The following is a 27,969-nucleotide window of genomic DNA, read 5'->3' as shown; positions in this document are numbered from 1 at the left end:
CAGAGACGCAGGACCCCGCAACATAAACGGCGGCTCATCGTTCACTTACAAAGTAGTTTGAAAACGGAAAATTCTACATCTTAATCCACTCGATATCGGAATCATCATATTTCCAAAAGTGGTAAAGCATCTTTTATTAGCACCTACACATCTCAATGAACCACAGGGTGTTTATATGCACGCTTCGATTGTTATTATTATTATTATGATGTAGCTCGAAACTGCAAGGATGTATCAAGGAGAAGTGGCACTTTGAATGAATGGGAAACCAGCTGCTGGCGAGTGTTTTGACATAATTTAAACAAGTATTAGTGCGAAATTAATATACACCATCGAGCCTAGAACTAGCCATCTGCCTGCAGACCCCTTGTATGGTATATTTGGAAATTGGAATGGAATACTATTGTGTTGGTAATGTGCAGCTAGCATGCAAGCTAGCTCAGTCAGTCAGCTAACTGTTATCGTAGCCTGCTTAGTACTAACAGAGCTAACTGGGAATTCAACTATACAGTATCGTTGGAATGTTAGTAAATTAAAAACTAGAACATAAACAGTGCTTAGTGTGTACACGTTAGCAGTCAAGAAACCTTAAAACAGAATCCCTTGCCTAGCCACTTGCTAATGCCTTAAATGCTACTGTTTACATTCGTAAGTTGGTACACACGAGCAATTATTTTGCATAGCAATTCTCCCTATACTTTGGCTATTTTATATGTATATTAAACTGTGAACTGGAGGCATTTTTTGTTACATTCATTATATCATTATGTATAATGTTTTACCCCCTTGTTTAGCTTTAGTTTGAGGTGAGCTGAGGGCTCTCTAAACAGCACTACCTGAGGAACCTGTCGACAGGCAGCCATGTTTCTGTACAACCTCACCCTGCAGAGGGCCACTGGCATCACACATGCCATTCATGGCAACTTCTCAGGTAAGATCACATCACACACATGTGAGAATGTGTGGGCCTTCTTAATTTAGTCCGTGCTTATGTCTGTTATTAGTGTGGTTGCTGTAAGCAGCACACTATTGTTCTCTGCCTGAGAATCTTTTGGCAGCAAAGTGAACCTGCTTTTTGTTAACTTTTGCACAACAGAAAAGTGAAGCTTTTGGTTTTGCTTCACACACTGCTGTCACTGTTGTGACATTCAAAATATAATATAAATGTTAAGATGGAATTCAGTTCCCAGTGGATTCGTCACGACTCGTTTCTGTGCAATCACACCTTTCTAGTTTTTGTTTAATCAGTCTAATCAGCTTTCTTGTGTAATTACTAATTATCCACTGGTATGCAATTTAAGCTGCCAATTGCTGTGAAATGTCCAGCTGAAGGTTTGCAGAAGAATGGGGATCAGTTCGATTTGCAGTTTATTTTCGTCTGTCGGTGTGTGCTTGCATGTACAGTAGGATTGCTCTAGACCACGACGTGCATCCACAACCCTATGTGAATTATAGCACACAACATTGCTGTCAGTAGTGTAAGGTGGTTATAGAATACCTGGTGTCCTGGCATGACGTCACTCGCTCTTTCCCTGGTTTGCGGAAGTCATTTCTCTATGGAGAATAACATTGGGTAGCCCGGGTTAATATTAAATCTCTCATAAGCATTGTGGTAAAAAATAAACAAACTATCTTCTAGGCGATATTGTCGGGGAGGTGTCAAGCGAAAATGTAACTATTTTGGCAGTTGATTGTTCATATCCATATGAGTGTAACTGTCAGGATCATTTGTTTATCTTTGGAACACAGTTTTTATTTGACGCAATTAACACAAGAATAAAGTCTGGGAATTCAGAATGGAGGGGAAAACGAACCAGGTAGGATGTGAAATTACGTCAGACTTCGGCGCTCTGTTGGTTGATATCTGTTCTACGCTAATGCTTGTGTCTCTCGGTAGGAACCAAGATGCAGGAGATTGTCGTTTCCCGGGGGAAGATCATTGAGCTGCTGCGTCCAGATGCTAACACGGGCAAGGTTCACACTCTGCTCACAATGGAGGTGTTTGGTATCATAAGGTCGCTGATGGCATTCAGACTCACTGGAGGAACCAAAGGTGTGTAGAAGCACATCTTGTTGTGACCCAATTCCACCATAACTATTTAGGAACTAGCTTTATTTTGTTAAACCATTTGGGTGGACAGCATATGTTCTCTATCTCTCTCTCATTCACTCTCTCACTCTGCCCTGCGCTATGAAGACTACATTGTGGTGGGCAGTGACAGTGGTCGAATCGTCATCCTGGAGTACCATCCCTCCAAGAACATGTTCGAGAAGATCCACCAGGAGACCTTCGGGAAGAGTGGCTGCCGGCGCATCGTCCCCGGGCAGTTCCTCGCCGTTGATCCAAAAGGCAGAGCTGTCATGATAGGTACAAAACATAACTTAAGCGATGGGAGGTTGAAAAGAAAAAACAGAAATCATTCATATTGTCTTCCTCCTTCCCTCACTCTTGTCTTTCTGTGCAGGAGCCACAGAGAAACAGAAGTTGGTATATATTCTGAACAGAGATGCAGCAGCCAGACTGACCATCTCGTCCCCACTGGAGGCCCATAAAGCTAACACACTGGTCTACCATGTGGTAGGAGTGGATGTAGGCTTCGAGAACCCCATGTTTGCCTGTCTGGAAATGGATTATGAGGTACGGTGTGTGTGTGTGTGTGTGTGTGTGTGTGTGTGTGTGTGCACAAAATCCACAGTAGTAGCTTTTTCATATTTTCAATTTTTTGCATATTTTCCTACATAATGCCTAATTTGTATATTTAAATGTCAATTTAATATACTCTGAGAATGTACACTTGCAGAGTTATAGACCTGTAGCCCATTCACTCTTATTGCTGGGACCATGACCTCCTATGTGACCTTTTCAGGAAGCCGACAATGACCCCACAGGAGAGGCAGCGGCCAACACTCAGCAGACTCTGACCTTTTACGAGCTGGACCTGGGACTGAACCACGTGGTCCGAAAGTACAGCGAGGCCCTGGAAGAGCACGGAAACTTCCTCATCACTGGTAAGGAGCTGAGCAGTGCTCATGCATTCATATTAAGTTCTGGGTTTTCACCAAATGTGGGTAGCGGTAGGTGAAATCTTGCTATAATTTGCATATTTATATAATATAATATAATATAATATGGATGTTATTGTCGCTGTTGGGAAAAATTCGCCTTTATTCATCAATGTTTTTTTTCCCCATAAATGTCTGCCCTATTTTATACTTCTTTTTTGAAGGTGTTGTTCAATACTAGAGGAAATATACATTTCCTGAAAAGCAATGGTTTTGGACATGCAAGGTTTCCACCAATCAGCGATGATATAATTATGTATTATTGCAACCTATAGTCATTAACTATATAAAATATTTATATATCTTTTCTTCCAATTTGTGATGCATACCATTTTGCATTTTATTTGACTTTATTTTATGTAAATTATATCGTAGCCAACAGGGCTTTGGTTGCAGAAGCCGTCTGATCTGCATGTCCCTTTTCATGTACAGAAAGCTTAAATTAGCTTGGAAACGTAGGCCACATGATTAACCCTATTTCTTCTCCGCTCTAGTCCCTGGTGGTTCTGACGGGCCCAGTGGAGTTCTGATCTGCTCTGAAAACTACATCACCTACAAGAACTTTGGAGACCAGCCTGACATCCGTTGTCCCATCCCACGTCGTAGGGTGAGGCCCGACTACAAACGCATACCATCCAACACCTCCACATACTGTATGAACTGACAGTTGCAATACATGGCACAATGTAGCTTCATGTGCCCCCAAGTGTGTAAACTAATTGCCATTTGCGTCTGGTAGCAATTAATGCACGATTAGCCTGTTCACTCCAATCCAATCCAATTTTATTTATAGAGCACATTTAAAACAACAAAGTTGACCAAAGTGCTGTACAATTAGGCAAAGCAGTAATAAAACCTAATACAATACAGTAATAAAAACATATACAATAAAATCAAACATTTAGGAGTACACATTATTCACGGTTTAAAAACCAGGGAATAGAAATGAGTTTTAAAATGTAAAAACAGGTAGTGTTCGAGCCAGCCTGTCACGGCTAGGAATCTAATTCCACAGTTTAGGAGCAATTACTGAAAAGGCTTGGTGCCCTCTTCTCTCACACCTTGCCTTGGGAATGACAAGGAGCATTTGGTTGGCTGACCTCAGTGACCTAGATGGAACATAGGGTTTTAGGAGATCGGAAACATAAACTGGCGCTGATCCATTTAAAGATTGATTCTAAAACGTACTGGGAGCCAGTGGAGTGCAGCTAAAACGGGAGTGATATATTCAGTGATATGTTCAATTCCTATTCACATTTTCTTTGGGTTGACTGAACTCTGCCTTTCTTTTCCTTTCCTCCACAGAATGATCTGGATGACCCAGAGCGTGGGATGATATTTGTCTGCTCGGCCACCCACAAGACCAAGACCATGTTCTTTTTCTTGGCTCAGACTGAGCAAGGAGACATCTTTAAAGTTACCCTGGAAACAGACGAAGAGATGGTGAGGAGGGAGGAGGAGAGGAGGAAATGGTGTTGAATGGATAAAGGATACAGACTAGTGTTGGAACATTAGATAATCAGTGGCCTTTTGGAATTCAATAATTTTGGGAAGCAGCTTATTCCGCGGCTTAATTCTAAATTGTACTGCATTTATCTAAACCAGTATGTGGTGTTTCGTAGGTAACAGAAATCAGGATGAAGTACTTTGACACAATTCCTGTGGCAACAGCCATGTGTGTTTTGAAGACTGGATTCCTGTTTGTGTCATCTGAGTTTGGTAACCAGTAAGTGTGTCCATTGCTTTCTGACACATTATGTATCTTTACATGCATGCAATTCCCTTGATGGTTGTAGTCATTTAAGTTTGGTCTATGCAGAGAGCGTTTCTGTGCTTGTGTTCCACCCCAAAATAACTGTCCTACATGCTCTTCTCTATTTTATCTTTTGCTCTCCATCTCACATTATATCACTTCCCCTTTCCCTTTTTTCTTTCTATAGTTACCTATACCAGATCGCCCACCTGGGCGATGATGACGAGGAACCAGAGTTCTCGTCTGCCATGCCACTGGAGGAGGGAGACACCTTCTTCTTCCAGCCCCGCCCTCTGAAGAACCTGGTACTGGTGGACGAACAGGAGAACCTGTCTCCCATCATGTCCTGTCAGGTGAGTCTCACTTGTTAATTTTGTTCTCCACAGCACCAGCATTTAGTCCGTTCTCGTCTTTGTTTTGCTATGATCTCTTCTGTCTGTGTCAAAATAATCATGCAGCCCTAATACAGACTGTTTATACGATACAATTGTTTCTTGTGTTTGACAGATAGCTGATCTGGCCAATGAGGACACCCCTCAGTTGTATGTGGCTTGTGGAAGAGGACCCAAGTCTACTCTCAGGGTTCTCAGACACGGTCTGGAGGTACAGCTCAACGTCAAGTTATCTTTTGAAATGTATTATTTTTCTTCTTGCATCCATGTTTCATAGTTGAGGTTTTATCAACTGTTCAGAACTGTCCTGAGTTCAGAATTTAATTTATTATTCTCATCCCTGCTGTGCAGATTAGAAACAGGTGTTTGACTACTGAATGTCATGGCGCACAGAAATGTTAACGTAATTGTATGTATATATCTAATAACTTAATTTCAGTATTGAGATCTGACATGCATATAGGCTGTGTGGAGAACAGTAGGCTGCAGTTCACTATTGAACCTCCTGGGGGTGTCATGAGTCCTGTCTGCTATGGTTTATGCCTATGACACAACCATGCCAAACAACACCAACCACATTCCATAGATCAGGAAAGGGACATCACGTTAATTAAGGTCAGTTAATAATAACCATTCTGTCACTCCAAAATGTCCTGCCGTATTTCTTCAGGTGTCGGAGATGGCTGTGTCAGAGCTGCCCGGTAGTCCTAATGCTGTGTGGACTGTCCGCAGACACGTTGAAGGTAAAGCGACATTTGGGTTTTCAACTCTGCTTTGTCTGTTTTAAAACGTGATATTTCACTTTAATAAACCATAATTTTATACAGTGTTTTGGGAATACAAATATACAATGTCAAAGAAATGAAGAAATGTATTGTTTAATTATGATTATCTTTTTTAGATTGTTGAACCACGCTTAGTTTCTGAGTGGTGCAACCACTCCAAGGAACAGCTTTGTCCCTATGTCCCAACCTATGTGACTACGTATATCCCTGTGTCCCGATGTTTAGAGGACCAATAGGGGGTTGCTGTTGCACCACTCGCTTTAGACTGGTCTGATTTTTTCTTTTTTACAGACAATTGAATGTTATTGCTTTGGTGCAGATTCAGTAAATTTAGTCGCTCCCCGTTCCACAGAAACTGGGGAAACTGCTAGAGCAGCCAAGAGTTTGGTCATGTTCCAATCCACCGACTTTCTTTGATTGAAGTTAGAGGGTTTATCAGGACTGTGCCAGTGCCGTCAGAATGAAACCTAAGGACAAAAGGAACAGAAAAAAAACCCTCCATCTCTCCCTTTCTCTACCCCCTGTTTTGAATAGTATTTCCTATAATTTTTGTTCACATTAGTGCTGCACGATTATTGCTCAAATGTGAATCTCGATTTTCCTTGACGGGAATTGAGATCACGTTTCATACACTATTCTCATTTTTTCCATGCAAATATGTGTGGCTACTGTGGCTTTAAACAGACAACATCAAAGTGCTTTATGAGAGTTAACTATGAACTGGACAGCCAACCAATGCAAGATTCTTGCAATTTTTTTAGAAATGAGTTCGCAGGAGCGAATCTAGATGGCACACGCCTACAGTAATAACTATATCGTCACCATTGTATATATTTTGTAATAGTTGGTGTGTGTGTGTATATATAGTGCTCAGTGTGAACAGCCCCCGTTGATGGTGATCATCACCGCCATGACTTATTAAGACTATTAACACTGTTTATGTAAACACTGTCTACTTCCCTCTCTCTGCCATCAGATGAGTTTGACGCCTACATCATCGTGTCTTTCGTCAACGCCACCCTGGTCCTGTCCATCGGGGAGACCGTAGAGGAAGTGACAGACTCTGGTTTCCTGGGGACCACTCCCACTCTGTCCTGCTCCCTGCTCGGCGAAGACGCTCTGGTTCAGGTCAGCCAAAAGTCCCTTCAAGGGCTAGGGCTAATGATACATATTAATGATAATTAGCCCTTCGCTAAGCCCCACCCACTTAAGTGTCCACGCATTGAGAGGCATGTTAAATGATTGGGATATAACAATTTAGGCATTTAGCAGACGCTCTTAATCCAGAGCGGTTTTCAATAAGCAAAAAATTAAAGCATGGCAATACATCACATGCATAAAAAGTAGTTATCATGAAACATGCATAAGCTAAGAGTGGAACATTTCAGTAGCAAGAGCTTCAAAATGTCTTGTAAATCTAGTCAACAAGGTCTGCAGTAGGCTATGCACTGTACAAATGTGCATGACATTTAGAAATATGAGGAAATGTTCGAGGGAGAAACGATATCCAACAATCCATCCGACAGTTTTCATGTAATGCACGGTAAGACTATGTTGATTAGTATTATTGCCATCACCTGGGTGGGTCAGTTGTGTAACTTTCCAGACGTTAAGCTGTGTGTTCAACAACACAGCCATGCAAAATAACATTGACAGCTATGAGGTGACGAAAGCTTTGGATTTAGCATTGGATTGGATCTCTTTTTTTAGGTGGGGTTTAGTGAAGGTCTAATTAAATGTATCAGATCAGAGAACACCATTGATTTATTAGTTGAGCTTTCATTATAGGAACGTGGAGAGTGAAACACTTTGAATCATTGAAAACAAGAATTGGGAATCATGCCTCAGTCTTGCCGAATTGAGCCCCTAGACAAATAGTTTTTGGATGGCTTAATGCAGTCCAACTATTATATGGATTTGGTTGAGGCCTTCTGTTTGTCATCTCCATTAGTTTAAACTAGGGATGCACCGAAAATTCGTCCACCGAAAATATTCGGCCGAAAATGGCTAAAAATGTATTTTCGGCCTATTCGGTTTCGGCTCAAATAAGCCGAAAAATATCACCGAATACTAGTAGTGGTCCTAAAGTTGTGAATCGAACTAAACTGCGAGGAAAACACAGATATACAAGCCCAACGCGCTGTGCATTTCGACGGGTAGATAGCTTGTAGATCTGCTACTTTCAGCGCAGGAAGGGCGCATGCTTATGACGCTCTTTAATTATGCATGATGCATCATTTAGCAGCCAGCGACAGTCGCAACACAACACACGAGCACTGAGCAGCAGTCACGGAATGCACAGGCAGATCCGACACAACTGTATTGCACACATCTGTGCTTTCATCCACGATTCCATAGCCTTCTAAATCTTATTTCCCATCCACGGGCACAAGCAACGTGATATTAGCAGCTTCCACCCGATCTGTGGTGGTGTTCTGTTGACGAGGGAAGCTAGTAGCTAGCATGGGAGCTAACGTTAGTTTTAACACTGTACTTTACATCCGTTCCCCAACCCTCGTCCCCTCACACTCGCTGCTGCGTTTACACGGGCAGACACAAAGACGAATGGGAATATCATTTGGAGCTTTAACAATAAATGATAGACTGTATCGTTGCGTCTGCCCGTGTTTAATGGTCAGGGTTTCACTGTCCACAGCAGGCAGACCTGTCAAAACGATGCACTTCCCAAAACTCAGAGACATGCCACCACCTATAAATCCAAACCCACCTCTGGAATATTGCTATCTCATTCCACTTTAATTTATTTGATTCCATAGTCTTAGTTTTTCTCTAATAAAGTTGTTTTTATTTGTTTTCTCATGTTCTCCTTGAAAAGTGTCTTTAAGTACTCAGAGAAGCTTTATATAAATAATATTATTATCACTATTATTATTACTACTTGTTTTTATTGCCTATGCTTATGTAGAAAAAAAAGCTCACTGCTCAGGTCAAATAGGCCTATTGATATGCGAAATGTGATTAATTGAGATTAATTAATCACAAAGCCTCCAATTATTTAGATGTTTTTTAATGGACCCATAAGTGTTTAGTTAGGTTTTGCCATAATCATGTCTTTTGCCATAATCAGGTAGCTTTACAACAAAGATGTATTCGGCTATTCGGTTTTCGGCCACCTGTTTCCTATATTCGGTATTCGGTTTCGGCCAAGAATTTCCCTTTCGGTGCATCCCTAGTTTAAACCATAGAAATTTCACAGCACATAAGCTATGTTCACACAGCACTGCAATACCAGTATATATATTGCCAGCTATAAAATTAACAAATTGCCAGCACAGACGGGGAAGTGGAAGGGAAGAGTTGTTCACACATTGCCCTCTTTATTGTCATGGTATAGCATAGCTCATTGACATCATGCTCATTGACCTCACACTATTACCAACATTTGTCGATGATTAAATGTAATACGATGTATTTGGGATGAACATGGTATTTTATCATGCGCCTGCACCTGGCACATTGATTTTTAAAGTACAAAGAAGAAACCAGGGGTTTTCTGCTGAGGAAATCTGCAGGAGCAGAATTAATAATGTGATGTAAATGGTGCATTTATATAGATGCAAATGCTTTACATAGATTGTGCATTACATTCACCCAGTCATACAGCAATGGCGGCGGAAACCATGCAAGGCACCAAACCGTACATCAGGAGCAATTAGGGGTTCAGTGTCTTGCCAAGGACACTTCAACACTAACTCTAGGGGAGCCCAGGTTCAAACTGGGAACCTGCTGTTCTACCGGCTACTCTACCCTTGAGCCACTGCCGCTGATTTAATGATCATTATTTATCACAGGGACACAGGTGAACTAGGTTGCTGTGTGCTGATGGTCAGAATTCAGGTCTTCGTCCTGCTGGCCAGAATTCAGGTCTTCCTTCTGTAGCTCAGCATTTCCTCATGGCAGCTTTTAATAATCGAATGCTCGTTCTCTTTTAGGTTTACCCAGATGGTATCCGTCATATCAGAGCTGACAAGCGTGTGAACGAATGGAAGACACCTGGGAAAAAGACCATCGTCCGTTGTGCTGTGAACCAGCGGCAGGTGGTCATCGCTCTCACCGGTGGAGAGCTTGTCTACTTTGAGATGGACCCGGTAAGAGACATACACCAGCAAGCATACAACATGGTAGTTCCATTGTCTTTGCCAGGCCGGGCGGGACTATGTTTTCATCCATTTGTGTTCTCTCTCTCACCACAGAAAAGATTTCCATCTTCTCAGTTCTCATCTAAACAGTGTGTGCAATTTCACATCTTTCGTTCCTGCTGCAACTGCCTCTCTTCTCTTTTTTTAATAGATTAAAAGAGGTGACTGAAAAGAAACCTTTATGAAATGGTGTGTGTATCCTCCCATCCCCTTCTCCCTATTCCCAGTCAGGGCAGCTGAACGAGTACACAGAGAGGAAAGAGATGTCTGCAGATGTGGTGTGCATGAGCCTCGCCAATGTTCCTCCCGGAGAGCAACGCTCGCGCTTCCTGGCCGTGGGATTGGTCGACAATACCGTCCGCATCATCTCACTGGACCCCTCGGTACGAGCATGCAAACACAAAGACACATATACATGCACTACTATGTACAAGTGACCAGTTATCTAACTTATCTTCTGTGATTGGAAGAAAAATCTAAATGGAGAAAATTGTACTAGGTCTGATGCTTGGAAGAATCAATAAAATCAATAAAACATACAAGACATTTTAAATTCAAGGATATTGCTTCTAACCAAACTGGGCAGTCCTAATGCAGATGGATGTTGATATTGAGGGGGAGGACTATTTTAGAATGATATGAAAATGCTGTGAGTAGACTGACCTGTGGATTCCTTTCTGGAATAAATTCTCTCATGAGACAGATTTGTATTCTGTGCTGTCCACCTGGTTCCCAGAGAAAGGGGGGTTTGAGCTACTTCTTTTCCCTTTCCTTATTTATGTCAGCCTTATCCGGATGTCCATCTTCGTGTATTGGAGCGGAACTCTTTCTCTGCGAAAATGTGGTACAAGCCTCTCTCGTGGTCCTTGTACTTGTCTGATTGTGGGTAGCCAGTGTTTTTCTGTGTTCTAACTATTTTCCCCCCCCATGCAGGACTGTCTGCAGCCTCTGAGTATGCAGGCCCTACCGGCTCAACCAGAGTCTCTGTGTATCGTGGAAATGGGAGGAGTAGAGAAACAGGACGAGCTGGGAGAGAAGGGAACCATTGGCTTCCTCTACCTCAACATTGGATTACAGGTATGCAGTACAATAACACCTGTATTTAGTTTTTAATGTTCATTCAGCAACTTATTATTCATCTATCCTCAAGGATGAGCCTTTATTCAATTTTTACCTTTCGTTAACCAAGATTGTAGATGATGGCTTAAACAAAAATGTACAACTATAAAATGGAACTATTAAAATCGATAGTATTTGGCTAACATCCACCTGTGCTTGTAAAAGTCCAGGAAGATGGAAACCGTAGCATGTAATGATCTAATATATTTGCGATTGCCATAATCCCCTTCCAGAACGGTGTTCTCCTGAGGACTGTTCTGGATCCAGTGACTGGTGACCTGTCCGACACCAGAACCCGCTACCTCGGTTCACGCCCCGTCAAGCTCTTCAGAGTGAGAATGCAAGGACAGGAAGCTGTAAGTATCTGAATCAATCTAGGGCAAATAAAAGTATTTTTCATCCACAAGAATGCAACATGTCAAAGCCCTCCAGAATTCCAGCAGACGATGTGTGCATGCATGTGTAAACAAAATCACAAAGGAAGGGACTCCAGCCCAACACCACACTGGTTTTCATGTGTACACTTGCGAGTACCTCTTGGCATTAACAGCTTTTACTGTGTGACCGACAGTTTGTGAATCTGCACATTATTGATACTCTGTGCATGTGTGTGTGCGTGCGTGCGAGCGAGCGAGCTTTGCTTGGGGATTGGGTACACAAGCAAAAAGCCTATGCAAACCTCATGGGAACAGGCAGTTTTGAATTTGCTGCGTCAGGAAAAAAATTGATGTAGCGGCAACAAATTAAGTTCAAAAGAAGATCAAACACGTTGTCTTTGTCAGATATCTTAATTATATTGCATTTGTTCTCTTGGGTATTAATGAAGCTATATCTCATATTTTACCTACAGAGGTTTTCTTCCTCTGGATCTGCTTTCCTCCTCTCTGGCACATAGCCTTTGCCCCAGTTGGAACTTAATCTGTGACTGTTGTAATTCCTTTCCAGTCAAGTGCAGGGGTTGACACTGAAGTCTCAGAGGCACTTGCCTGTCGGGCAAGTTCTATTGGCCCAAAGATCATGCCCAAGTACAGGTCAAGTTCTTTTGGCCCAAAGATCATGCCCACTTGGCTGAGAAGTAAATCCATAATAACGAATGGTCAAATTTGTGGTTATAGGACTATTAACACTTCTGATGCCTAGGACGTCCACAGGCGTCTTATCAAATAAAACCACAGAGTATCTAGGACGTCCATGGACATTTTAAGGTATTTTTATCGATATAAAATGGTCTTGCTAAAATTATTTCTTTTGGCAACGGCCGTTGCTAGATAACGCGTTGCTCAGCCACTCCCGACCTGTTAAGTGCGCTCGCACCAATTCACTTTCTTGTTTATAGCCTGACTTTAAACCATATTTTCTCTGAATCTACACTGCATCCGCGCAGCGGATCAAAGCGTGGATGTTCTGGGCTAATTTCTGACTTCATATGGCATCGCAGCTACACTATCAACGCTTCTAAAGAGAGATCAGACGTACGCTAGCGATGAAGAAATGGAAGATTTCGCTTCATAGCACCTCATGTGAAAAGCGTGCCATTTCTTCCTCTTCCTCCTAGCCAATGTGAATCTGTCAGCCTTCACCGGTTTCCCCTTAACTGGTGAAAGTTTCTATTGTGTAATTCTCATCACTTTATTTCTTCGTCTCTTCTCTCTTTGTGTTTAGGTTTTGGCAATGTCTAGTCGTTCCTGGCTTAGCTACTCGTACCAGAGTCGTTTCCATTTGACCCCTCTGTCGTATGAAACTCTGGAGTATGCGTCTGGCTTCGCCTCTGAACAGTGCCCAGAAGGCATAGTGGCCATCTCTACAAACACACTGAGGTATGGACACACATTTAACTGCTACTCAGACATGTAGCTTTTCAGCGAAAATCGCCGTTTGAAACCAAATAGGGCAACTTTGTGATTCATGCAAATTCGTCAAGAAAATATTTGTAATGTCTCCTGCAGAATTTTGGCATTGGAGAAGCTGGGCGCAGTCTTCAACCAGGTGGCCTTCCCTTTGCAGTACACGCCCAGGAAGTTCGTCATCCACCCGGAGACCAACAACCTCATCGTGATAGAGACCGACCACAACGCCTACACAGAGGCCACCAAAGCGCAGAGGAAGCAGCAGATGGCTGAGGTAGGCATTGAAATCAATGGCGAGTTGCCGCAAGTGAATTGTGTTCTTGACCATGTATACACATCTGAAGTATCTGTGGTGTCCCCATGGTAGGACAATGCCCATTGGAAACTATCCTGAACCATCTTTATCAAATTCAAAGAAAGGGTTGGGGACGGAAGGTACTGTACAGTATAATATTAATTAGGTCATCATAACGTGATCTATGATGACCATATCGTTCCGACTTGCATCAGTTCCCCACATTCATGGCCCCAAGTAGGCTCCCTTTTGCTCCTGTGGTTTAGGATTGATAATAATAATATTAATATAAGTTATATAACTAGGCTGTTACCCATTGGAAATGATGCAGAGAACACACACATGGGACATTTAAATGGGAAAAACACACTTGTTTGAAGTGAGTGGTGCCTTTTATCATGATGGATATGTATTGTTGTGCCACTGTGGCACCGTACTACGTCATAGTAAATGCATTTTGCCAGTGACTTCGCCTAAAAAGTTTATAAAGTTCTGTAAAATGTCCATTGTCCATAGACTTGGCATGATTTCACGGGGGGCACACAATGTGTTGAACCAATGTGTTGCTCTGGTTGCGTTTGACCCCTGTAGGAGATGGTTGAGGCTGCAGGAGAGGATGAGAGGGAGCTGGCTGCTGAGATGGCTGCTGCTTTTCTCAATGAGAACCTGCCAGAAGCCATTTTCGGAGCGCCCAAGGCTGGAGCCGGGCAGTGGGCTTCGCTAATCCGACTCGTCAACCCCATCCAAGGCGCCACCCTGGACCTGGTGCAACTGGAACAGAATGAAGCCGCTTTCAGGTAATGGACGGATAGAACATAACGGGGTTGAAATGCTCAGCCACATTTCATCAACTGTCAATGAGTTTATTTTGCCTTCTGACCCCCTTCGTCCCCCTCTCTCTCCCCACAGTGTGGCAGTATGTCATTTCGCCAGCGCAGGAGATGATTGGTTCGTTCTTGTAGGGGTGGCCAGAGACATGATCCTCAACCCTAGATCAGTGGGCGGCGGCTTCATTTACACCTATCGGCTTTCAAGCGGAGGAGACAAGCTGGAGTTTATGCATAAGGTGGGTTTGATCAGATCATTCTACATGATATATTACTGTGTGCAACCACAGAAACTTTATAGATCTAAAGTTATTTTATCTATCGGTACTTTGAGTCATAGTGAGGAAAGTAGGGAATTATCCAGTGAGCACACACAGGTGAAGCTCACAAAGCCATCAGTAATTTACCAATTTTTTATGTTTTTTTTACACTTTTTAATGAATAAATTATGTTAAACAACATAAAAAATATGTTTCTGAAACATACAGATTCATCACTGTCATGTTTCTTTTTTTCTGTAACTTTTTCACACTTTGTGGATGAACATAATTACTTACCTTTATCCCATTTCACTAGGAAATACAGTAGGGGTGGAAAATATCGCGATGTGGACATGGACAATTATGAATTGATTCACAAATGTCAAAAATCAATTTATTTTATTTCTAACTTTTTTTGTATGCTTTCATAGAATTCTTTTTTTTTTTTTTAAGAAAGCTGCTTTTTGTAGTGTAATAAAAGATAATGGAAGTAAATTAATCTGTTAATCATCACACAGTGAGGGGGAAATAAATCATGTATTGGAATCGAGATACATTCGGTAAACGATTTATAATCGATCGTAGCCCTCGTAATCGCATCAAATCGTACAGAGATTTCCGCCCCTTGGAAATACTGTACAGAAATTCAATTAATTTTTAATCTATAATTAAATGCATTGTAAACATTCATTGCATTCTCTAGACAGAAGATGTAAGCTCAGATGAAGGGACGATACCAAGACGAGCAGAATTCCATGAACGTGCGACAACGCACCTTAAACCAATCTCTATTCCATAGTCTGGCGTCAAGAGCTGCTGGCCAGTTGTCCAGAGGACTAGACCCCCTGCTGGGAACAGAGGCGGGACTTTTATGTACTGTAACTTGACCTACCAGAAGTCATTTCTGCCAGAATTCTGCCAGTGTATTTAAAAAAATCACACCCGTGTGAACTGAGTGGTGCAATCCCCCCCCCTCTCTCTCTCTCTCATTAGCAGCACTATCCCTCTCTGTTTCTGGCGCCCCCTACTGGTACTAATAAGTCATATACTCGTGCTCATGGCCACATAGGTAGACACGGACATTGCTGGTTGTAGGAGTGGTTGCACCACTCAAAAAAAGTATTCTATGATTAAAGAAGAAAACAATATTTGTTAAGTCAGCTGAGGAGGTGGCTCATACATTATGGGTATTTATTAGCGTCCTTATGCGAAATCTTGTCATTACTTATGGAATGGAATATAGGCCAAATGTATCTATAACAAGCTATCCATTACAAGGTAATGTATATGTGTTTGTAAATGAACATGGGACACGAGTCATGTCCTGAATGATCATGGGAAGTGAGTCACGATGACAACTGTAGCGGATGGAGCCAGACACCACTTTACATCAGAGGAATTTCCCAACCGCTTTGGGAAGGAATTTGTCATTTTAGATGATTGTGTCCATTTTTCATGGTTTACAGTACACTCGCCAGCACAAGCGCACACGGAGACATGTACGGCATCTGTGATGTATACTGTACATACATGAAACCGATACACACTGGTGCACAATCTGCACATGCACTCGCACACACAGAAAAGTGACGGCTACAAGCGGACAGGCCTCATTTTGATCACACGCGCATGCACACGCACATACCACAGTCCAGATCCCCTGAGGAATAGTGGTTCATTGTCTGGCGGTTGTGGTCAGATGATTTTTCCACTTGTCACAAGTAGTTTGTTTTATATGACTGCCGCAGACTGTCTGACCGTGGCCAAGTGCTGACTCTCGGCTCCTCTTTCATCAAAGATTCTAGGTGGCACTTCTAAGGGCAGCCACATGAATTTAGGCTCCACGATAAAAATGTTTTATTGCTCTATATACAGCACTCAAAATTGCCACCGTCGTTTGGTCACCCATTCTCCTGATATTTTAATCCGTACGCCCTCAAAATATAATGGGGAGAATTTGTCCAAGTGCAAATCATTGCTGGTGGGCAGAAACCTCTTAGCTTCATATTTTTTATTTCTCTGAGTTTTTTCACTGGCGTGTTTATGTATATTCAACAGCTTTATACATCCTTGTTGATTAAGATGTCCTACCAAAGAGAATCTCAATTACTGACAATTACAAGCCCTGGATGACAAATCTCACAAGCGAGGGAGAGCATACATTTAGCTCTGGTGACAAAACTGCCAAACTCTTTTACTGCCAAGAGTAAATAATAATTTAATTCACCCAGTGCCAGCGATATTCAGTTTGTCCTAACCTTTTAAGTAGTCGCTACGATCTACTAAGATCACTGGGATCGTTCCAACGACCGTTGATAATTGCAGTTTGTCTGCTTTATACATGTATACGGTGCTGTTGCTCACCACCTGTTGACATCATGCAAGATAAAAGTATACCGAAGTAGCAGAGCCCTCAGAGGGCTCATGCCATTCCCATAAAGTGCCAGTTGGCACTGTGAACTGATAACTACATAGTACACACACGCACACATTTCATCAAGTAGGACTCAGAATGCAGGGCTCGCTGCAGTGCGGACAGCTTTGGATAAGGTAGGAGTTGAATGGAATTTTATCCAAAGACACTGTCCAATGTCCACTCACTGAAGATAAATGGTGCCACAGCGGGAATAATCGTTTGTTGTGGGCTAGACCATGAAATAAAGCCGATCAAAGTGCAGTGTGTTATTATTATTATTATTTTTTTTTTCTCCAGCTTTCTTATTTTGTAGGTACTTAGGCTGTATTTTGAATAAATAAATAAACATGACCTCGTGACCATGAGGCTGAGATCTTTTGATTGGGCTAATGGATTATCTGTGATTTGATTTGCAGACCCCAGTGGAGGACGTTCCTTTGGCCATCGCTCCGTTCCAGGGACGTATCTTGGTGGGCGTGGGTAAACTGCTAAGGATCTACGACCTGGGCAAGAAGAAACTGCTACGCAAGTGTGAGAACAAGGTAAAAGAAATTACACAAATACACAGTGGTGTTTTCGTTAACGAAACTATGACAAAATATGTTTGTCAAAGGACGAAAACTAGTGTATAAACGATAACTAAGTTGAAATAGGTCTTCAGTTTTAGTTCACAAACAAAGACGAGACAAATTTTATTATAATATTTTCTCCTCACGGCAGTGAATGGTCAACCCATTAATAATGTACTGTAGTAGCAATAATAGTAACGTTAGTCTAGCATGTAGCAACTAGTAACACACATGAATGGAGCGTGCATGGGTGTGCTTGCACGTGTGTGTCCGTGCGTGTACCTGCACAGCACGCACACCCATGCACTGGTGGTTATTCTAACCAGGTGTTTAGTAATGTTCAAGGCTGTACTGGGTTCAGTGTGGTTGAACTGGGCATTGGTTCTATATCCAGATGTTGTCTTGTTAGTCTGTACGTAGGCTACTATCCTGGTAAACCAGCCCCCCTGGAAGTAGGCTACTGTACTGGGATCAGTTGGTTGAACTGAATATTGGTTCTATAGGTGTTGTCTTGTTGTACTATACTGGGTTCAGTTGGTTGAAGAACCAGGTGTCTTGTTAGGCTGTTCTGATATCATTCTGGTACTGCTGGAATGACATGAATACACATTCACCCACTGCTGGAATGACATAAATACATATTCACCCACTGCTATAATGACATAAATACATATTCACCCACTGCTAGAATGACATAAATACACATTCACCCACTGCTAGAATGACATAAATACACATTCACCCACTGCTAGAATGAGATAAATACACATTCACCCACTGCTGGAATGACATAAATACACATTCACCCACTGCTAGAATGAGATAAATACACATTCACCCACTGCTGGAATGACATAAATACACATTCACCCACTGCTAGAATGACATAAATACACATTCACCCACTGCTAGAATGAGATAAATACACATTCACCCACTGCTAGAATGACATAAATACACATTCACCCACTGCTAGAATGAGATAAATACACATTCACCCACTGCTAGAATGACATAAATACACATTCACCCACTGCTAGAATGAGATAAATACATATTCACCCACTGCTGGAATGACATAAATACATATTCACCCACTGCTAGAATGACATAAATACACATTCACCCACTGCTAGAATGACATAAATACATATTCACCCACTGCTAGAATGACATAAATACACATTCACCCACTGCTGGAATGACATAAATAGATTAAATACACATTCACCCACTGCTGGAATGACATAAATACACATTCACCCACTGCTGGAATGACATAAATACACATTCACCCACTGCTAGAATGACATAAATACACATTCACCCACTGCTAGAATGACATAAATACACATTCACCCACTGCTAGAATGACATAAATACACATTCACCCACTGCTAGAATGACATAAATACACATTCACCCACTGCTGGAATGACATAAATACACATTCACCCACTGCTAGAATGACATAAATACACATTCACACATCTCCGGCCGATGGGTGAGAGTGTTTTCCGACGTGCGAATGAAGGGATCATTGAAAACAAAGGCAGCTTGCATGCTGTGGTTTGCTAACAGAAATTTGCATGCACATGGGCTGCCAGAGTAGGCTATCATTTGTTGTTTTTCTTGTTTTTTTTCGCCACCTCTCTTCGAAGTTAGCTCTAAACTGACTGGGCCCCTGGACCCGTCACCCTACACCGTGATCACACACACACACACACACACACACACACACACACACATGGGCGCGCATTGGAGGTGGGTTGATGATTCAATGCTGTGCAGCGCACATGCATGATCATGCAGTGCACATGCATGATCATGCAGTGCACATGCATGATCATGCAGTGAGGCAGCTCAGGCAGCAGGGCGCAAGACTCCTGTCCCCTCTCTTAAAAGTTTCCTCCATGCAGAGAGATGGCTCCGCCTCTGCAAGCCACAAGCCCACAGCGCGTCACTGATGCAACGCGGTGTGGGCTTGTAGATCAGCTCTGTTCGCTGCACAAAAGGGTAGAAAATAAATAAATGGCGCGTGACTGACCACGTCTCTGTGGGAACCGATAGAGAGAACCAAAATTGAATTAATAGGGGGTACCCAGGCACGTTGGGTTCGGTACATATTGGTCCCGAGGTTCGGGACCCCCCCCCTCTAGTCACTGCCCGTCTGAAAAGGCCTTGTTATTATTGACTATATTGCTCAACATATTCACTGTTGAAATAATTCAAATTACCACATGGAAGGACCGGTGAAGTTTAGAACTCACTGCACCATCTTCCAGAGGATGCCGGTTTGAATCTTGAGGAGGTTTTATATTCTTTAAATATCTGTCAAATGACCATGTGTTCAATGCATGTGGTGGCTCTGAAACAGGATGCATGTCACATATATGGTTCTGGTCACACGGTGAGTCTCTCTAAGCCATGTGGTTGTGCTGCAGGAACCGAAGGAGGGAAATTATTTTGGTACCTGTTCACGGACCACGTGGAAGTGTACTTAATTGTGGCAATGCATGCAATCTAGAAAGAAACCAAGAGAGTTCACGGTGTTAACAATGGTGTAACTGTGCAGTGTCGGCAACCCATGTCCTTGTCATGTAGTGGAAGTTGTGCAACCCATGTCCTTGTCATGTAGTGGAAGTGGTGCAACCCATGTCCTTGTCATGTAGTGGAAGTGGTGCAACCCATGTCCTTGTCATGTAGTGGAAGTGGTGCTGTGCTTCTGTGAAATTTTATTTTTGTCATCTGTTAAATTTAGCACGTAAGCTAGCATTGCAACATCATACATTGCACATGGGTGACGAGGCCAAATTAGGTTCTGTAATGACAGTAAGTTCAACTGAGTTTGTGCGGTATACTAAACTACTATCGGCTTACAGAGAAGATAAATATTGCACCAAGAGTCCAGGAAAGGATATTTAAACTAATGAATATTCAGATAATAATAATTTAATATAAGAGTTTAGTTTAGGGATCTAAATTACAATTCAATGTATACACAAATGTACACTAATGTTTCTTTTTTGATTTTACATTAAAAAGCATTTATATACTGTAATTATTGGAACTTATATATTGCACCAGTTACAAATAAGCAACCAATATACGGTATAATAATTATATTACTGATTTCTTTTCCCTTTTTTTCTGTCTCTTAACTCCTTTGTAGCCATGCCCGAGATCCCGAGAGTAATTCAATAATGCACAGGTAGCCAGGGATGAGATAGCGAGATTTGATAAATTACCCTTAATCCAGAGTTTAAAAAAATATTATTTACCTTAGTTTAGCTTCATTGCTAGCCACCACTAGCGTCCATATAAGAAACAGCCAAAACCCCTGCGTGCACGCTGTCTTTACTGACATTATGGCTCATAATGAGATGGAGTACCATGATCAGAGCCTAATAAAACATTAATTCGAGCTCCCGCTAAACCAATGATCGCGTTGCTAGTAGGCCTCTGTGGGCCTCAGTAGACCAATAGAGCATTCGTTTTGCACCAAAAACACTCCTTCGGCTGAAAACGGATATAGCCGTCTTCACAAATGTGATGAGGTCATCACATTGATGTATATGATGTATTATTTCATTAGATTCTGGCTAAATCAAAGCGGCCTTGTCCGTTTTGAGTTATGTGCACAAAGGCAGAAATAAACCTGACTCTTCTCCCTGTCACTTCAGTGGTTTTCTGTCTGAAACTATATACAGGGACTCAAGTGCGGGCCAGTGCTGTATTAAGTGTGTGTAGCGGGATATTTTTAGACCAGCTGTCTATACCATGATTTGTCTGTACCCCTGTCTGTATCTCTATCCCCACAAACGTAGACCAATTGCAGGGCAGCTGACACTGCTTACAGGCAACTGCAGCTGAGTGGGTAGAGAGGAAGGTCGCGGGTTCAACTCTCGGCTCCTCACACTGTAGACATGACCAAGTGTCCCAGAGCAAGACGTTTAACCCCAAAAGGTGTTTGCACACTGGTGCGTTTTTTCGGTTGAATATTGGAGGGAATTTCGGAAGACAAAAGAAAAAGACCTCACTTTATGATATTTGCACACTGCCATCATATACTTTGTCCATTTTTCGGACCAGGGTCGATTTTATCCGTTTTCTGCAGCCGTCTAGTGGGGTCTATTGGGGTGTTGGTGACAGGCTGACAGCTATTGATAGTCTACTGCTTTCGGATCCGCAAAATGCAGCAAAAAAATCACCAGTGTGCAACCACGTTAACGACGTCAAACTGGTGTGCTCACTTGAGCCACCTGAACAGCCATCTTCTGGGTAAATGCAGAAAAGTAATTTCCCCTCCACTGGGAGATTTCCCTTACCCCAGTCACAGCTCACCTCGTACTGCTACTATACGTGCATGCAGCCAACCACAAGGCCATGTTCCCGTAGCACATGATCAACATCGACACACAAGTTCACAACGCTCTCTTTAGCACAGCATTGGTGAACACCTAGTATCACGTGGCCGGACTGTTTGTTGCCTCCCGCAATTTTGGAATGTTTCTGGTCATACAGTCTGGAGCACGGAAGCTCTGATCTATCACGAGCAACCGATAAAGTGGATGTGGTGCCTCCTCCCCGCTTCCGTTTCATCTTTACAGTCGCGCAAATTTAACCCAATATAAATCAAAATCATCTAATCCTTTATAGCTTGCTCCGGAGCATTTGGAGATTGTGGAATAGTTGTCGGGCTACGCGAGACTAGTGAACACCTAGTGATTCGCTATTAGTACAAGATATGATGTGCACGCTTATGTCTGTAGAGTGTAGTAGGATAGATCAGTGGTTCCCAAACATTGTAGCCTGTGAAATTATACATTCCCCGGGATCCAACTTTGTGAAAATAGCAGATCAACAAGGTTCCACTGTTTGGGAAACAGTGGACTAGATCAGTGTTGAAAAAAGTGAAAACAGACGATCTTCTGTGAGGCGTTGTGAGCTTGTAGATCTGCTGTTTTCACAATATTAAAAACGAAGAAAAAAACTACTAAAAGAAATACCTCAACTTAACTCCTACAATTCCATGTGTTTCTCAGGGTGGTGTTGAGTTGTGTGATGTGATTATTTTGGGGGTCCCACCCTGAAAAGGTTGAGAACCACTGGAATAGATGACCTGTAACTTCTTCTCTCCTCTGTTCTCTTCCTATAGCACGTTCCCAACCTGATCACTGGCATCCACACCATTGGCCAGCGTGTGGTCGTGTCCGACGTGCAGGAGAGCCTTTTCTGGGTGCGTTACCGGCGCAACGAGAACCAGCTGATCATCTTCGCCGACGACACGCATCCCCGCTGGGTGACCACCGCTTGCCTGCTCGACTACGACACCATGGCCTCGGCCGACAAGTTCGGCAACATCAGTATAGTAAGTTGGCGTGTGTGTCTATTTATGTGATCACGTGCACATTTATGCCCCTTTAAAAGAAAAGCATTTTGGGGTGGGGGAGGGGGCGTTTACAAATGAGAGAGCAAATGAAGGGTCTATAATGATTTGATCATTGTTTTTTCAGGTGCGTCTTCCCCCCAACACCAGTGATGACGTGGATGAAGACCCCACAGGGAACAAAGCTTTATGGGACAGAGGCCTGCTCAACGGAGCCTCGCAGAAGGTAACGCACACCTTCGCAAATCCCTCAGTCCATCTTGACTTTCATCCCACAGAGAGGTTCCTCGGCTTCTTCCTCCTTAACACAATCGAATCGATGCCGGGATTCCTTCAAAATAGGAGCTCTGGGATGCCGGAAAGACATGGCCGCTTTTACTCTGACTCTTACTATGACTCTTCATAACCAATGACTAGTCTAAACTAAGTATGCACCCCCATCTCTGTTACTCTTCGCCTCTAGGCCTGTCACAATTACATAATCGCCTAATCTAATCTTTGCATAATCGTCAATCGAAAAATAGCAGATGTAAGTCTATGTAAGCTATTTCGAATTGATATATATATATACATACACAATAATTAGATTTGTCAGGGATTTGTTTGTATATTGAAGTTATTTTATCATACAATTTGTCATTACAAGCGTAAAAGGTGAACACAAAAATCACAATTAAATCGCAGTTATTTGTGTGACAATTGTCTTAACTTTGTAATCGTGAAAAGCCTACTGACAGCCCCAACTGTCAACAACTGAATAATTGCAAAAAAAACTCAACACACACACACACACACACACTATATTTAACTGCTGGTTGAAAACTGTTTAGGTAACAGTTGGACCTGGGAAAGTCCCTCCAATTTAGACATTATCCATTCCCTTGTCTCAAAATTTCCATTGTCAGCTATTTTCACGTTTTTATGTTTTCGTCAGTGATTTGTGCTATTGTGTGAACATTTTGCTGATTGATTGAAAGTTTTTGTTGGTGGGTGGCTTGGAATTCGACGATGTCCGTTTTTAGATGTGGATGTTTTGGTCGCCTGGATTTAGCCTCTGGCCAAACATCTCTATTCTGTGTGTTGTGTGTGGGGTGCGTGAGATTTCTTTATCAAATGCAGCCCTTTAAGGCAGGTTCTTTCCCCTAAGAAAATGCACGCTTTCGCAAGTGCAACCATCTCACACACTTCACTGCCAGGGATGTTAAACACATTATATACTAACTGGGATATTTCAGGACCTAGACCTTTTTTGACTGGTGTTTGATATCCATGTGTTCTGCAGCAGAGCTACAGTTCTGCACCACATGCATGCACTTGCAACAAACACAAAAACGGCTTCTCAATTTAGACTGTATGCCAATTCTCTTTGTGTGTATAGTTCCTGTCGCCGCTAAAGCCTACTGTTCAGTCTGTGGAGGGTGTACTGTAGACAACCAGACAACCACGTGTCTTCTCGCATAAACATGAAAGTGCCACTCCAGCCATAGCACGCTATGCCTCCCAGTTCAGCCGTTCCATGTTCACTTGATTTTCAGTGTTTTCTCGATGGTGCTTTTGTCTTGCTGTCACACTTTCTCGCATGTACTGTACACATACATCCCACTGTTTAACTGCCTTTTTTTGTGTGTCTCGCTTCTGGCACAATGTGACAATCGCATATGGAGCTTATTGTTCAGTCTATCTCTGCCTCTCTGCATGCGTTTGTCCAGGCCGAGGTCATTGTGAACTACCACATAGGGGAGACCATTTTATCCCTCCAGAAAACCACGCTGATCCCCGGAGGCTCAGAGTCCCTGGTCTACACCACACTGTCTGGAGGCATTGGCATACTGGTCCCATTCACATCACATGAGGTAATGGCACACACAACACAACTTGGACGAAGATAACACAAAGCATAGAGACTGACAGGAACAACTGCTGGAAATAGACAGCCTAGACTAGAGTCCCATAAGTCCACAAGGTAAAAGGACGAAATAAGGATGCGTGCGGTTTCTCTCTAGTAATCTAAAGACCCATATACACCAAGCCAACGTTGGGTGATTGTGAGGCATTCTGTATGGCATCTGCTGTCATGTCCACATTACATTTTGAATACTGGACTTTTACTTGTAACATTATTTCATACATTCAGCAGTATTGATACTTTGAGTACTCTTCCCACCACTGTCACTTTGTCATCTTTCTGTCCTTGTGATCTCACTCCTCCCCATCCTGTCTTCTAGGACCATGATTTCTTGCAGCACTTGGAGATGCACATGCGATCAGAGTTCCCTCCGCTGTGTGGCAGAGATCATCTCAGCTTCAGATCGTATTACTTCCCTGTCAAGGTTTGTACTCCACATGTGTGCACACACATGAGGGGAGAAAGCGTTCAAAGACTGTCGAGGAACCAATTTTTAACACATCATGTTTTGGGACTGCAAACTGTAGCAGCAGTCTCTGCTCCAATAGCCTCCCACAGTTTCTTTGCATGTCCCTGCCTCAGTCTGCGCTAAAGTTGCACAGATCCATCTCATTCCATTTGCACCCAGCCTGACCCCTTAGTTAGTGGCACTTCATCTTAGTCTGCTTAGTCTACAGTGTGACATGTGGCGACTTACAGTATATGATCAGGAACTATGATGCAAGTTTAATTTTGTCTTTTTTTAATTTATCATCTTCGTCTGTCCTCTCCTCTCCCTCTGCAGAATGTGATCGATGGAGATCTGTGTGAACAGTTCAATAGCATGGACCCTCACAAGCAGAAAAGTGTTGCAGAGGAGCTGGATAAAACGCCGCCCGAGGTCTCCAAGAAGCTGGAGGACATCCGCACACGCTACGCTTTTTAAACATGCATGTGTCTGGGCACCCCACCCCCCCACGGAGGTATGCATTCATTCAAGACAAACGGGAAGGACAAACCTTTATTATCACAATTTTACGAACACAGGCGTGCGACAGGTTTCTACTGAGTTATTTTTCATCGGCTTGAATACAATCATAAAGCTGAATTTGGTCTCATTAGAAACGCCTCAATTGCTAAAGTCAGAGTTATGGTTGTTATTGTCGCCTCCCCAGACTAAGTCGACATCCCGATGATGATGCTAGTTAACAGACAACTCTGTGAGAAATGTAATCACACCTCCTCCATACTGTTACCACAAACCGTGAATTATCAGAATCCCAACAGTCAGTACATTGTCTTGCAAACATAATTTCCTCTCATTCTTTTTCTTTTTTTTATCAAGCAAACGGTGGTTTTGGTTCACAGAAAGAAGCTTTAGCTAGGCGTGAACATTGTACATTTCTGATTTGAGGTTGGAGGCATTGGCTTTGGTTTCAATATGCAGTGCAGCTTAAGCGCACATCCGTTGCACTGTTGAGTCACTGTACAGCTCTGATGTTGAGCGGTCGCAAAGTCAGTTTAGGGGAATGTTTGTTTTTGTTTGTTGTTTGTTTTGACAGCTATGTGATTGAGAAGTAGCAAACGGATGCGCCAGCATATTTCAAAATATACAGTAGGCGCTAGAGTGCCAGCAGATATGGCAGATTTTACTCTGAAAGGTCGCACCCTTCCGTTCCCCCTAAAAACCGGGAGGCATAATCTTCCATTCTTACCTCACACTGGTCACGCTAAAGTCTCTCTAGAAGCGTTTATATTCCAAACAAGATGCATGCTGAAGTCATAAATGAAGACAGAACATTGTCCCTTTAAAACCATGGAGAGCTCTCTAGATTAGGAGTTACGAGCCATTCTTTGGAGCCGTAAACAAGGAAGTGAACGGCAGCGCTCATGCGAGAAAACACGAGTATGGTGTACAGGCTAACCTAAAAAAAAATGTTTTGTTTTTGTTTTATATAAATAAAGCCCCAAAGACGTGTATACACGTCCAAGGCCTCCTGCTGTTTGATTAGAACAGTGTATACACTATGCACATCCTTGTGAAAATGGTGTTAATTGTCTTGTGTCAAACTTATTTTACACACAATAATTTCATGAATTCCTCTGCCACAAGGGACAACTTTGTGAAAACAAAAAAAGTCTCGCCTTCTTCCTTGGACAATAATTGACCTACTGAAAATAATGAAAATTTATAATTAATTAATGACGGGAAAAAGTATGTTTAGAAATTATATTGTAAGTTACTAATGGACAGGCAGTTACCTAAACATAATTTAAAACGCATAACATAATCTGTCCATTTGATATGATGGCTGGCCAATTTTAATGAACCCCACCAAAATCAGTTTGTTTTTATATTCTGTCATTTTCTTTTGTTTATAGTATCGGGTTCGATGAATAGACGCCGCTAGTCTGTTCCATTTTCTCAGCCAGATATAATCTACCTACATTGTGTTGGGACCCAGGCTCATTAGGGGTGTTATCACATTTCCCATCAGGTGAACCAGCAGCAGAAACGAACCCATGACCCATCCTGAGTAATGATCCACACGTTAAGAAACACTGCCACATGGTCCCTGGGTCACATCGGTCACAACGGGCCGCTGAGGACTTGTTTGCTGGGTGTTGTTCTTCTCAGCCCTGTAAATTCCCAACCTCAGCCACAAATTTGCTGATACTCCTTTCCATCCACCCGACAACACACACACACACAGCCCACACCAGTGCAGACATAGCATTCTGCAGGAGTCATTGAGTTGAGGGTTTGTGGGAGAGAGGAGGCAGTGGACCGTTTTGTAAATAAAAGTTGTGTTTTTTTTACATTGTAACTTGTGTTATTGTCATTTTTGTGCGAGTGGACATTCCTCATACTCATACATACATGTATGAGTTAATATGCACATTTTCACCGGATTGTTCAAGTGGCATTTAAAGGCATGGCAACAGATAATTGCAAATGATTCTTATTCCAAATGTGTTGGACAAAATAGCACTTATGTTATAATTTTACATTCTCATAAATAATATAGGTTTTGTAAATGTTACAAAATAGTGTTTGAACGACTGAATCTGCCCTGGCCCCAACATTCAGTTGAACAGTTTTGTGAGGAAGTCCAAGCTGGTAACACCTCATGAGTGAGCGTTCCAACGGCGATATTGCAGGGAAAAACTGTCCTGTTATGGTCTGGAGCGTCGGCCGTTGCTTCGCA

The 27,969-nt window shown here is 42.4% G+C and overlaps 1 protein-coding gene across 4 annotated transcripts; it reads left to right on the top strand.

The window, feature by feature from the left end:
• On the top strand, window positions 1–27,252 carry sf3b3 (splicing factor 3b, subunit 3). Of its 4 annotated transcripts, none has more exons than XM_080761648.1 (27): window positions 1–118; window positions 801–931; window positions 1,898–2,053; window positions 2,198–2,368; window positions 2,466–2,638; window positions 2,868–3,009; window positions 3,558–3,670; window positions 4,369–4,506; window positions 4,686–4,789; window positions 5,004–5,169; window positions 5,324–5,419; window positions 5,879–5,951; window positions 6,970–7,121; window positions 9,947–10,102; window positions 10,381–10,536; window positions 11,087–11,230; window positions 11,506–11,628; window positions 12,935–13,089; window positions 13,219–13,393; window positions 14,006–14,211; window positions 14,324–14,480; window positions 17,334–17,459; window positions 22,645–22,857; window positions 23,003–23,101; window positions 24,585–24,728; window positions 25,101–25,205; window positions 25,566–27,252. In XM_080761648.1, the coding sequence occupies exons 2-27, from the start codon at window positions 862–864 to the stop codon at window positions 25,704–25,706; spliced, it is 3,654 nt and encodes a 1,217-aa protein (XP_080617774.1). In that variant the 5' UTR covers window positions 1–118; window positions 801–861; the 3' UTR covers window positions 25,707–27,252. The 4 variants fall into 4 exon arrangements, with proteins under 4 accessions (XP_080617774.1, XP_080617773.1, XP_080617775.1 ...); XM_080761647.1 differs by having other exon boundaries at window positions 1–121; window positions 795–931; XM_080761649.1 differs by having other exon boundaries at window positions 16–121; window positions 807–931.
• Window positions 27,253–27,969: the final 717 nt, after the last annotated feature.

This window comes from Protomyctophum bolini (assembly GCF_963924005.1).
Source record: "Protomyctophum bolini genome assembly, chromosome: 4".
Lineage (NCBI taxonomy): Eukaryota > Metazoa > Chordata > Actinopteri > Myctophiformes > Myctophidae > Protomyctophum > Protomyctophum bolini.
Note: the sequence above shows the minus strand (reverse complement) of the source record. Positions and strands in the feature narration are given on the sequence as shown.

What these genes read in the sequence shown, in the direction of transcription:
- sf3b3 (XM_080761648.1), top strand. Translation starts at nt 862, where the DNA reads ATGTTTCTGTACAACCTCACCCTGCAGAGGGCCACTGGCATCACACAT. An exon ending in TCATCTGAGTTTGGTAACCA is followed by an intron (nt 4,790 to 5,003) that starts GTAAGTGTGTCC and finishes TTCTTTCTATAG; the next exon opens with TTACCTATACCAGATCGCCC. An exon ending in ATCTCTACAAACACACTGAG is followed by an intron (nt 13,090 to 13,218) that starts GTATGGACACAC and finishes TGTCTCCTGCAG; the next exon opens with AATTTTGGCATTGGAGAAGC.